Source organism: Aotus nancymaae, unplaced genomic scaffold (genome assembly GCF_030222135.1).
Source record: "Aotus nancymaae isolate 86718 unplaced genomic scaffold, 86718_ANA_hifiasm-v0.15.2.pri h1tg000021l, whole genome shotgun sequence".
Taxonomy (NCBI): Eukaryota; Metazoa; Chordata; class Mammalia; order Primates; family Aotidae; genus Aotus; species Aotus nancymaae.
The window spans coordinates 21,864,976-21,876,999 of record NW_026988433.1 but is presented as its reverse complement, the minus strand read 5'-3'; the positions used below and the strand labels follow the sequence as shown (position 1 = coordinate 21,876,999).

Sequence of the window (12,024 nt, the reverse complement as noted above, 5' to 3'; positions counted from 1 at the left end):
CCTGGCAGAGGCTCCTGTGCAAAGGGTCTCAGGTGGGAAGGTAAGAAGAAGCCACTGTGACTGGAGCTCAGAAAGAAGTGAGGGCTTCTGCTTGCTCTGAGCTAGCCAAGTGTCCGGTGCCACGTGGAGTATTTTACATGGATCCTTATTACAGTCCCATGAGATTGCTACATTTATGGAGAGGTACAGAGAGGTAGAGTCACTTGCCAAAGTCACAAAGCAATCCCAAGAAGCAAGTATAGATTAGCAGATTCCAGGGACCTTGAGGTCCATGCTCTTAATCCCTTTACTCCCCAGCAGAGAGCAAGTGCCAAGCAGATGCTAGCAGAAAAATCTGGGAGAGGGGCCAGGCACAGTAACTCACGCCTGTAATCCCAGCACTTTGGGAGGCCGATGCAGGCAGGTTACCTGAGGTCAGGAGTTCAAGACCAGCCTAGCCAACATGGTGAAACCCCAGCTCTATTAAAAATACAAAAATTTGAGGGCCGGGGGCAGTGGCTCACGCCTGTAATCCCAGCACTTTGAGAGGCCAAGGTGGGTGGATCATGAGATCAGGAGTTCAAGACCAGCCTGGCTAAGATGGTGAAACCCCCTCTCTACTAAAAATACAAAAATTAGCTGGGCATGGTAGCATGTGCCTATAATCTCAGCTACTCAGGAGGCTGAAGCAGGGAACTGCTTGCACCCGGGAGGTGGAGGTTGCAGTGAGCCGAAATCATGCCACTGTGCTCCAGCCTGGGCGACAGAGCAAGATTCTGTCTCAAAAAAAAAAAAAATTTGGCCAGGTGCAGTGGCTCACACCTGTAATCCCAGCATTTTTGGAAGCCGAGGTGGGTAGATCACCTGATGTCAGTAGTTCAAGATCATCCTGGCCAACACAGTGAAACCCCATCTCTACCAAAAATACAAAAATTAGCTGGGTATAATGGCACACACCTGTAATCCCACCTACTCAGGAGGCTGAGGCAGGAGAATCACTGAACCCGGGAGGCAGAGGTTTCAGTGAGCCAAGATCATGCCACTGCATTCCAGCCTAGGTGACAGAGCGAGACTCCCATCTCCAAAAACAAATAATAATTCAAAAATTAGCCAGGCATGATGGCACACACCTGTAATTCCAGCTATTTGGGAGGCTGAGGCTGGAGAATCGCTTGAACACAGGAGGCAGAGATTGCAATGAGCTGAGATAACACCACTGCACTCCAGCCTGGGTGACAGAGCCATACTGTGTCTCAAAAAAAAAAAAAGAGAAGAAAATTCTGGGGAAGGGACCAGGAAGAGACAGGGCTTCCGTGCATTAGAAAGCACTGAACCAGGCCGCAGGCCTCTTGGTCCATATCTAGGACCCGGCTTTCCTGGGTGCCGTGGACGCCATCTGCACCTGCTGGGGCTGTCAAGCGCAGACACTACAACAGGAGGCCTTGGTGTATCAGAGCAAGAGACCCAGATTCGAGTGTCACGTCTCCCCTTCAGCAAGTCACCTGGCTTCTCTGAGCCTCAGTTTCCTCGTGTGAAAATGCGCTGGACCCAAGCCAGCCCCCAGGGGATGCCGTGAGGATGCTGGGAACCCAGTCCCGAGTGTGGGCTTTGTAGCCTGGAAGTTGCCACACCCACCTCTGGGACGATCCAGGTTTCTTAGGCCTTGCCCTAGACAAGAACTTGGGGAAAAAGTTGAGGAGGACTCCAGAGTGGAAGGAAGAGGAAGTGCTTCCGGTGTGAAGGGCTGGGAGAGAGAACCAACTTCCAGGCAGAAGGACCTGCACGTTCCTCGCCTTTGAAGGACTGGGGAATTGGTGGACATCTTACATCTAGGTGTGTGTTTTGACCCCTAAAAAGCCATTCACCAATAATGTGTGTCTCGGATGATCATGGTCACCAGGTCCACCCAGAAACACACCCAGGATTACATGTGAGAGGATGTTGGAGCAGAATAGGAATGCAGGGAGCAGAGAGGCTGGGAGAGCGCGTGGAGAGGCGGGGCAGCTGCCTGGGAGCATATCTAGACCCTACACGGCCTGTGGAAGCACTGGATGAGGTCATGGGCGAGTCCTCACTCCAAAGTCGGCCCTCAGAGCAGCCCTGCCTCGGTATCCCCACTGCACACAGGCATGGTTGGCGGGGGCCATGGGAAGGTTGGCCTCAGAGCAGTGGATCTCAGAGCAGCAGCCAGATCCTTGCTCACTGCCCCTCACTGTAGTTGGAGGTCTGCAACGCACAGCCTCAGAGTGCCACAGATGGCATCATAGAGTCAAGAAAATGCAATGAAGCCAGGGCAACATGGTGAGACCTGTCTCTACAAAATATCACAAAAATTAGCTAGACATGGTGGTGCACACCCTTGATCCCAGCTACTCGGAGGCTGAGGCAGGACGGCTTGAACAGAATCTCACTCTGTTGCTGAGACTGGTGTGCAGTGATGCAGTCTCCATTCTCTGCAGCCTCGACTGCCCATACTCAAGTGATCCCACCTTAGCCTCCTGAGTAACTGGCACCACAGGCATGTGCCACCATGCCCAGCTTATTTATTTATTTGTTTAATTAATTTATTTATTTATTGAGATAGAGTCTCACTTTGTCACCCAGACTGCCATGCAGTGGCACCATCTCAGCTCACTGCAACCTCTGCCTCCTGGGTTCAAGTGATTCTCCTGCCTCAGCCTCCCAAGTAGCTGGGATTACAGGCATGTGAGCCATCGTGCCCAGCTAATTTTTGTATTTTTAGCAGAGACAGGGTTTCACCACATTAGTCAGGCTGGTCTTGAACTCCTGATCTCAAGTGATCCACCCACCTTGGCCTTCCAAAGTGTTGGGATTACAGGCGTGAGCCACTGCGCCCAGACTATTGTTTAAATTTTTTTGTAGACATGAGATCTTGCCATGCTGCCCAGGCTGGTCTTGAACTCCTGGGCTCAAGTGATCCTCCCACCTCGGCTTCCCAAATTGCTGGCATCAGCCACTGCACCCAGCCTACCTTTTTTTTTTTTTTTTTTTTTTGAGACAGAGTCTTGCTCTGTTGCCCAGGCTGGAGTACAGTGGTACGATCTCAGCTTACCTCAATCTCCGCCTCCTGGGTTAAAGCAATTCTCCTGCCTCAGCCTCCCGAGTAGTTGGGATTACAGGTATGCGCCACCATGCCTGGCTAATCTTTTTGTATTTTTAGTGGAGATCGGGTTTCACCATGTTGGTCAGACTGGTCTTGAACTCCTGACCTGAAATGATCCGCCCTCCTTAGCCTCCCAAAGTGCTGGGATTACCGGCGTGAACCACCGTCCCTGGCCCAGCCAACTATTATTATTGTTAGTATTATTCCCAGCTGGGCAGGACACCCACACCCTGGAGATAGCAGGTGCTCCCCTAAGCAAGTGCCTGGACAAGGCTGTTCCCTCGTAGAGCAGAAAGTCCACACTACTTCCCGTAAGCCAGCAGGGTGACTCCAGTGGCTCCTGTGGGACCTGCCAGGCCCTGCAGCCACAGCCTGGGTGACCGCATCCATCAGGCCCTTACCATCCCTGTCCTTCTCTCCCTGCACAGACCCTGTGCCTGTGTTTGAGGCGGCACGCAGCCTAGACGACAGACTGCAGCCCCCCAGCTTTGAGCCCAGCGGGCAGCCCCGGCAAGACCTCCACACTTCGTGGAAGAGGAACCCCGAGCTCCTGAGCCCCAAAGGTACTGATAAGGCCTTCTCAGAGCATCTGCAATAAACAACCAGGCTGCAGATCTTCAGAGCCAAACTCGGCCACCCTTGTTGCGGGGTGGCTAGGGCAGGGAACTGGGCAGGTGAAGGACTTCAGTAACCATTTAATTCCTGGCACTGAAAATGCAGTTGAGAGTAAAAGAGAAAAATCCTGCCCCTTGTTAATGATCTTCTAGAAGATGAGATTGTTGTGAACGAGTTAGTAAGACACATAGTGTGGCAGGTAGAGAGAAAATCAAGAGACCTGTTCAGGTTCCCACCCTCCATGGCCAGCCCCAAAGCACCCTCTGCCCCGTGATGAATTCAGCACCAAAAGCACCCACCAATCCCTGGGATGAGTCCCCACGGGGCCTGCCGAGGTGGGCGTGGTGCAGGTGGGGCCAGTGATGGCCGAGCGTCCACATGTGTGCCCTCTGCAGTTGGCGGGGGAAGTAACCTGGCAGTTCTTCAGTAACGGACACAGTCTCACCACGTGACCCAGCAGTGCCACTGCTAGGTGTGGACCCCAGAGAATGAAAACGAGCTCAGAACAGTGTACACAAATGTACATGGCAGCATTACTCACAACAGCAAATGCAGAAACAACTCCAGTGGCCCGCAACAGCTGAATAGATAAACCAAATATCCATAGAATGGAATATTACTCAGCCACAGAAAGGAAGGACACACTGATCCATGCTACAACATGGATGAACTTTGAAAACATGATGCAGGCCGGGTGCGATGGCTCATGCGTGCAATCCCAGCACTTTGGGAGGCCGAGGTGGGTGGATCACAAGGTCAGGATTTTGAGACCAGCCTGGCCAACATGGTGAAATCCCATCTCTACTAAAAATAAAAAAATTCGCCAGGCATGGTGGCGTGTACCTGTAATCCCAGCTTTTTGGGAGACTGAGGCAGAAGAATTGCTTGAACCCGAGAGCGGAGATTGCAGTGAGCCAAGATCGCGCCATTGCACTCCAGCTTGGGTGACAGAGCAAGACTCTGTCCAGGGAAAAAAGAAGACAGAAAGAGAAACATGGTGCTGAGCGGAAGGTGCCAGACACGAAAGGCCATATAATGTACGATTCTTTTGTGTAATGTCAAAACAGGCAAATCTGTAGAGACAGAAAGGAGATTGGTAGTTGCCAAGGGCTGGAGGAAGGGGTGTGGCTGTTATGGGAAGCTGTTTAATAGGGACACCGGGTTTCCTTTTGGGGCAGTGACCGTGTTCTGGAATTAGTGGTGATGGCTTCACAGAATTGTGACTATACTAAATGTCACTACAAAATGGTGGTCAAAATAGTGAATTTTTGCCAGGCACGGTGGCTCACAGCTGTAATCCCAGCACTTTGGGAGGCTGAGGCAGGCAGATCACTTGAGGTCAGGAGTTCAAGACCAGTTTGAACAACATGGTGAAATCCCGTCTCTGCTAAACATACAAAATTTAGCCAGGCATGGTGGCGAGTACCTGTAATCCCAGCTACTCGGGAGGCTGAGGCAGGAATATCGCTTGAATCCAGGAGGCAAAGGTTGTAGTGAGCTGAGATCGCACCACTGCAGTAGCAACTCCAGCCTGGGTGACAGCAAGACTCTGTCTCAAAAAAAAAAAAAAAGTAAATTTGATGTGACATATATTTTACCACAATTTTAAATATATAATGAAGCGGGCCGCAGAGGCATGAGGAGGCAGAAGAAGCTCTGCATGTGCTGACACTGGCGCCATGGCGGCAGTGACCTGCGTGCCGAGGACATGGGGCCCGCAGGGCTCCACAGCTGCACTCTCTCCAAGGCCCAAGTTGGGAAATTGATCGCAATCGATGATCGATCTGGTTTGTAGAAAGCCACTCTGGCGTCACATTGTTCTCTTGACAATGGGGGTTTTCCCTCTTTTTCTCCCTGCAGAGCAGCGAGAGGGGACGTCGCCTGCCGTGCCCACGCTGACCGAGGGAAGCCACCTCCCAGGCATTCCCGGGAAAGCCCTCCTGACAGAAACCTTGCTGCAGAGAAATGAGGCGGAGAAACAAAAGTGAGGAAGGGAGGGTGGGTGGAGGGAGGAGCAGGCAGGGCTGCTGCCGCCCCACCTGGCTGGGTCGTGGGCAGCGAAAGTCTCCTACCAGAATCGACATGCAGATTGGAGATGGAGATGAGGAAGGGCTGAGGGCTTTGGACTCCAGCCAGGTCTGGGTTCGAGTCCCGCCACAGGAGCTCAGTGACCGGCCTCAGCAAGTCACATCAGCCTCTGAGCCTCAGTTTCCCACCTGGTGAATGGGGCTAAGGGTAGTCCATTCCTCAGCATTCTCTAGAGAAGCAGAACTGGTAGGATTTTTTAAATGATTAAGACATGTATTCCTAGGACTTAGCTTATGCAGTTATGGGAGCTGGCAGGTACAAAATTGGTAGAGCAGGAGTTGGTACTGCAATCTTTCTCTTTTTATTTTACAATAATTATGTTTTAGAGACAAGATCTTGCTCTGTCACCCAGGCTGTAGTGCAACAGCATAATTATAGCCCACTGCAGCCTGTAATCCCGGCACTTTGGGAGGCCAAGGCAGGAGGATTGCTTGAGGCCAAGAGTTTAAGACCAGCCTGGGCAGCAGAGCTGGAGTGCAGTGGCAATCTCAGCTCACTACAACCTCCACCTCCCGGGTTCAAGAAATTCTGCTGCCTCAGCCTCCCGAGTACCTGGGATTATAGGTATGCACTACCACACCTGGCTAATTTTTGTATTTTTAGCAGAGACAGGATTTCACCATGTTGGCCAGGCTGGTCTCAAAATCCTGACCTCAAGTGATCCTCCTGCCTCGGCCTCCCAAAGTGCTGAGATTACAAGTGTGAGTCCCTTTGCCCAGCCCCATACACACACACACACACACACACACACACACAAATATATATATATACACAAACACACACACACACATATATATATATATATATTTTTTTTTTAATTAGCCAAGCATAGTGGCGTGCGCTTATAGTCCCAGCTACATGGAAGGCTGAGGCAGAGCAGAGGATCACTTGAGCCCCAGGTGGTCAAGGCTGTAGTGAGCTATGATTGTGCCACTGTACTGCAGCCTGGGCAATAGAGCAAGACCTTGTCTTTAAAATAAAACAGAGGAAATATTACTCCCCCAGGCAGTATCAATAACTCACAATATTGAGGAACTGTTGAGGGCTGGGCACCCCACTGAGCATGCTTCACAGCACCGCCTGAGGCAGACCCTATCAGAAACCCTATTTTATAGATAAGGAAACTGAGGCCCAGAGAGGTTGCTTGCTACTATACCTTTTTGCCCCTAAAAATCCTGGCAGAAACTAACAGGGGCAGCCATGCCAGGGCCCACGCAGGCAGTGGAGCAGCAGGACAGCCAGGTGCCTGAATGTCACGTCTGAGGACTTGCAGAAAGACAGAGGTGCAGCTTACAGGGAATGGGCAAAGGCTGGAAAGCAGGATGGGGCTGGACTCGGGGGCCCCGGGCAAGGCCTGTCCCTGCAGCCAGCACAAGCAGGCCTTGTCTTTCCACAGGGGCCTTCAAGAAGTACAGATCACTTTGGCGGCCAGACTGGGGGAGGCAGAGGAGAAAATCAAAGTCCTACATTCAGGTATGTGTCGGCACCAGGCGGCCCGGATGGAGGACTGGAAGGAAGCGATATTGCTGTCAACGAGGGGACGTGGCTTGGGGTCTGCCACATCCAGGTGTTTTAGAATCAAGAGAGCAAAAACGGAGTTTGGGAAGAAAAATCTTACCCAGTGGGGGTCAGAGCCTCTATGCCCGAGAAGCCACATTGCTGTGGAGGATTTGAGACAGAATCATTTCAGGTGGTGGCCCACATTTGTAATCCCGGCACTTTGGGAGGTTGAGGCGGGAGGATTGCTTGAGCCCCAGAGTTCGAGACCAGCCTGGGCAACATGGCAAGACTCTGTCTCTGATTAATTAATTAATTTAATACAACTCCTGCAGGGGCCAAAACACTACCAAGCCACCGACTTAGGGGAGGCATTGAGGAGGAGTGAGGTCTGGGGCAAGCTGGAGAAATGAAGCCTCATCTAAAGAGACAGCCACTGTTTAGCACCAGCTGGGTGCCACCCATATGGTCCCCTGTGGCCTCTCCATTTTCCCAGAGAAATTAGAAATCTGGAATTGTATCAAAAGCGCTCATTCATTGTAACACATGAATCCATTCATTGTGTGGGTCTTCCCTGTCCTCCTGCCTGCCAGGTTGGAGCCTCGGGGTGGTTGAGCACATGGATGGACAGCCTTGCCCGGGTCCTGCAGTGACTTAAGGGTGTTGGGGGCTTATACCCCAGGTCATGGCAGACAGCACCACGCCTCTGCCCCCTTACCCCGGCCTGGGTCCCGTGAGCTACCTAGACCCATGGAGAGGACCTCATCCACCCTGCACTGCCCACCCCAGCCACTGCATGTCCCTCCCACCAGCCTGGAGTCCCTCTAGGGGCAGGAAACTCACTCCCTGTCACCAGTGCTGACTGAGAGAAGGGTCTCCCTCACTACCCTAGCTCCACCTCCCTGGGAGACCCAGCCCCTTCCCACTCGGCAGCAGGGCCTCACCCTGCCTCTGCTTTCTCCCAGCGCTAAAGGCCACGCAGGCAGAGCTGCTAGAGCTGCGGCGGAAATACGACGAGGAGGCAGCATCCAAGTAAGTGAGCTCTGCTGAGGTGTGCCTCCTCCCTCAAACCCTCCCAGACAGGCCTCCTCCCTCTGACCCTCCCATACACACCTTCTCCCTCTAACCCTCCAGTATTTGCCCCCTCCCTCTAACGCTCCCAGACACACCTCCACCCTCTGACCCTCCCAGACAGGCCTTCTCCCTCTGACCCTCCCAGATATGCCTCCTCCCTCTGACCCTCCAGTACTTGCCTCCTCCTTCTGATCCTTCAGGACTTACATCCTCCCTCTATCCCTCCAGACATGCCTCTTGCCTCTGACCTCTCAAATATGCCTCCTCTTTCTGATTATTCTCCTTCCTCTGACTCTCTGCTGGGGGCCCCTCATTTCATTAAGCACCTCTGCTCCTCACCCCCAAAGGCACACAGCTGTCATTTGCTTTGCCACTCACACACTACAGCCATAAATAATGTCCTGGGACCCGGGCTGAGCAAGGGGCTGCTCGGTGGGGTCCTCGCCCTTCGCCCTGGCCTTCTGGGGCTGTCCCTGCTCCCCAGCTCCACACTCCAGTCCTTAGGGGCTGAGAGGCATTCACCTAAATTACTCTGGATTCAAGCATTTCTTTAGGCTTTAAGAAATCATTCATTCTGCAAACACTTATTGAGCACCTATTGTTTATCCAGGGCTGTTCTGGGTCCCTGGAGGAAACGTGAGAACATGACCCTGTCCTCAATCGAGGAGAGGAGACAAAAACTGATGTACAGTGATACATTTGTTCATTCACACATATTGAGCACTTACTCTATGCCCAGCACTGTTCTTGGCACATGGCAAATGCTACAAAGGGAAGAAGTGGCGGCAGGAGAAGAGAAGGACAGGAAGGGGTGGGTCCTTTGTCCTGGTTAATCTGGGAGAACTCCCTGGAGGAGGAGGAGAAGGCCGTGAGAAGAGTTCAGGGAAGGATGATCCAGGCAGCAGGAACAGCTGGAGCCACGGAAGGCCCTGAGCATGCACACAGCCCGTGTGTCGCCTTGAGTCACCAAGTGCTCCACACATGCCCACGCGTCTCCCATCCCCTGCTAACAGAGGGGAGGCCCATCCCAAGCCCCTCTGTGCTGGCAGTCTGGAGGGGGCTGGGCAGCGCAGTAAACAAGTGACCACCGGGGACAGTGCAGGTCGGCCTCCAAGGAGAAACCGTGATCTGGGGGTGGGGGGCGGGCGTTCTCTTGAGGAAGGGCGGGCGTTCTCTTGAGGAAGGGCATTCCAGGCGCCACTGGGACAAAGGCTTGGAGGTGGAGTTCTCCCCAGGGGAGAGGGAGGCCAGGCTGCCCGGAGGAGGTGCAGTGCTGACGCCCTCTCCCTTTTCCCCGAAGCCTAGGCTCTTTTCTCCCCAGCCTGATTTCTCTCCAGTAGCAAGGCTGGAAGGGAGGGCCGTTAGCCTTCCCCTGGGTGCAGGCAGGGGCTGGGGGTGTCAGGAGGGGTGGGACCTGGAGCCCACGGGAAGCCCTTCCTCAGGGCCTCATCTTTGTGTCTCAGGGCAGATGAAGTCGGCCTGATCATGACCAACCTGGAGAAAGCTAATCAGGTGAGGAGGTACAGTTCCCACCATGGGTGCCAGAGGCTCCCTCTGCCTGGGGTGGGGGTCTCGGGCCGGACGAGGAGGAAGGGGCTGAGCTTCATCAATATTTATTCAACTGTGGGTCCTGTGCCTGCCTAGTGAGGGGCCGGGAGGAGTCTGAGCTGCCAGGGTGGGGCCGGGGTGGAGTTAGGGTACCGAATACAGACACACTTGGAAATAGAGTGGTCCCAGCAGCAACAGGCAGGAAGGAGCCCTGACCCAGACTGCAGGAGTCCAGGAAGACATCCTAGAGGAAGGGGTGTGAAGCTAAGACCTAAAGAATAAATGGCAGTGTCTAGGCACGGATTCTAAGTGGGGTTCCGGCATCCTGCCTTCCTCTGGTTTCAGAGGTGCTGCCATCTGGTGGGCAGAGCCGGGCAGGACTTTGAAAGGAGGGCAGCCACAGCCCGGGGTCTTGTGTACCCACCACGTCTGTCTCCCAGTGCATTGGTGCGATCACAGCTCACTGCAGCCTCAACTTCTGGGGTTCAAACAATCCTCCTGCCTCAGCCCCCCAAGTAGCTGGGACTACAGGCACGCATCACCACACCCAGCTAATCTTTATATGTTTTGTAGAGATGTGGTTTTATCATGTTGTCCAGGCTGATCTCTAACTCCTGAGCTCAAGCAATCCACCCTCCTGGGCCTCCCAAAGCACTGGGATTACAGGAGTGAGCCACCGTGCCCAGCCACCCCTTTTAAAAACAGAATGATAATGTGCTATGTATACCATCATGAGCCTTATGTTTTCCATGTCTGTATCTTTGAGTCCCTTCTGCATCAGTACAGAAAGCAATTCTCCCTCTGTTTTACTGCTGTGTGGTGTTCCTCGGCAGGAGGGCAAACTTTCTATAAAGAGTCAGAGTAAATATTTTCAGCTTTGCAATTCATACAGTCTCTGACACAGGTTTTCAACTTTGCCATTTTAGCATAGAAGCACAGACTATGTAAGTGAATTAGCATGTCTGTGTTCCAATAAAACTTTATATAAATGGGCAGGGCTGCGCCCAATGGCTCATGCCTCTAATCCCAACACTTTGGGAGGCCGAGGTGGGACGATCACTTGAGTCCAGGAGTTTGAGACCAGCTGGGCAACATAGCCCCCATCTCTACAAAAAAATTTAAAAATTGATCGGGTGCAGTGGCTCACGCCTGTAATCCCAGCACTTTGGGAGGCCAAGCCTGGCAGATCACGAGGTCAAAAAATGGAGACCATCCTGGCTAACACGATGAAACCCTGTTCTACTAAAAATACAACAAATTAGCCAGGCGTGGTAGTGTGCACCTGTAGTCCCAGCTACTCGGGAGGCTGAGGCAGGAGAATCACTTCAACCCAGGAGGCAGAAGTTGTAGTGAGCTGAGATCGTGCCACTGTATTCCAGCCTGGATGACAGAGTGAGACCCTGTCTCAAAAAAAAAAAAGTGATCGTAGAGTACTTGGAATAGGAAGCACTTCTAATAATGTTTCTTCTGAGTCCAAAACTAAAACCCACACATTATAGAGAAATATGGAGAAGATAAATGTCACTGTATTAGGTTTTTAATCTCTGTATTTATTAATACTTTTTTTTTTTGAGATAGAATCTTGCACTATCCCCCAGGCTGGAGTGCAGTGGTACGATCTCCACTCACTGCAACCTCCACCTCCTGGGTTCAAGCGATTCTCCTGCCTCAGCCTCCCAAGTAGCTGGAATTACAGGCGCCCACCACCACACCCAGGTAATTTTTTGTATTTAGTAGAGACAGGGTTTCACCCTGTTGGTCAGGCTGCTCTCAAACTCCTGACCTCTGGTGATCACCCGCCTCAGCCTCACAAAGTGCTGGGATTACAGGCGTGAGCCACCATGCCCGGCCTATTAATACTATTTTAATGAAGATGCTGGGGTACAGCAGATCCATATTGCTATTTACGTGATAATAACTGCGCCAGTTTGCCCCAATTCTTGCTCCTGGGGTGAGAAATGAGAACTAGCTGTCATCCCACATGCACTTGAGTTTGTACTCTAGGCGAGGACCATCCCAATTCTGAATCTAAGTGGTTACATAGGAAAGGAACCTTTTGAGAGAGGGAGGGAAAGAATGTAACTCCCAAATGTCATGTG

The 12,024-nt window shown here is 52.4% G+C and overlaps 1 protein-coding gene across 2 annotated transcripts in view; it reads left to right on the top strand.

The window, feature by feature from the left end:
• Nucleotides 1–12,024, top strand: part of CUX2 (cut like homeobox 2) — a 315,719-nt gene that overhangs the window by 256,261 nt on the left and 47,434 nt on the right. For both annotated transcript variants that reach the window (XM_064379840.1, XM_064379841.1), the window contains exons 5-9: nt 3,532–3,666; nt 5,579–5,702; nt 7,203–7,279; nt 8,269–8,335; nt 9,841–9,889. In XM_064379840.1, coding sequence (XP_064235910.1) covers nt 3,532–3,666; nt 5,579–5,702; nt 7,203–7,279; nt 8,269–8,335; nt 9,841–9,889 — 452 coding nt within the window. The remainder of the gene's footprint in view (nt 1–3,531; nt 3,667–5,578; nt 5,703–7,202; nt 7,280–8,268; nt 8,336–9,840; nt 9,890–12,024) is intronic.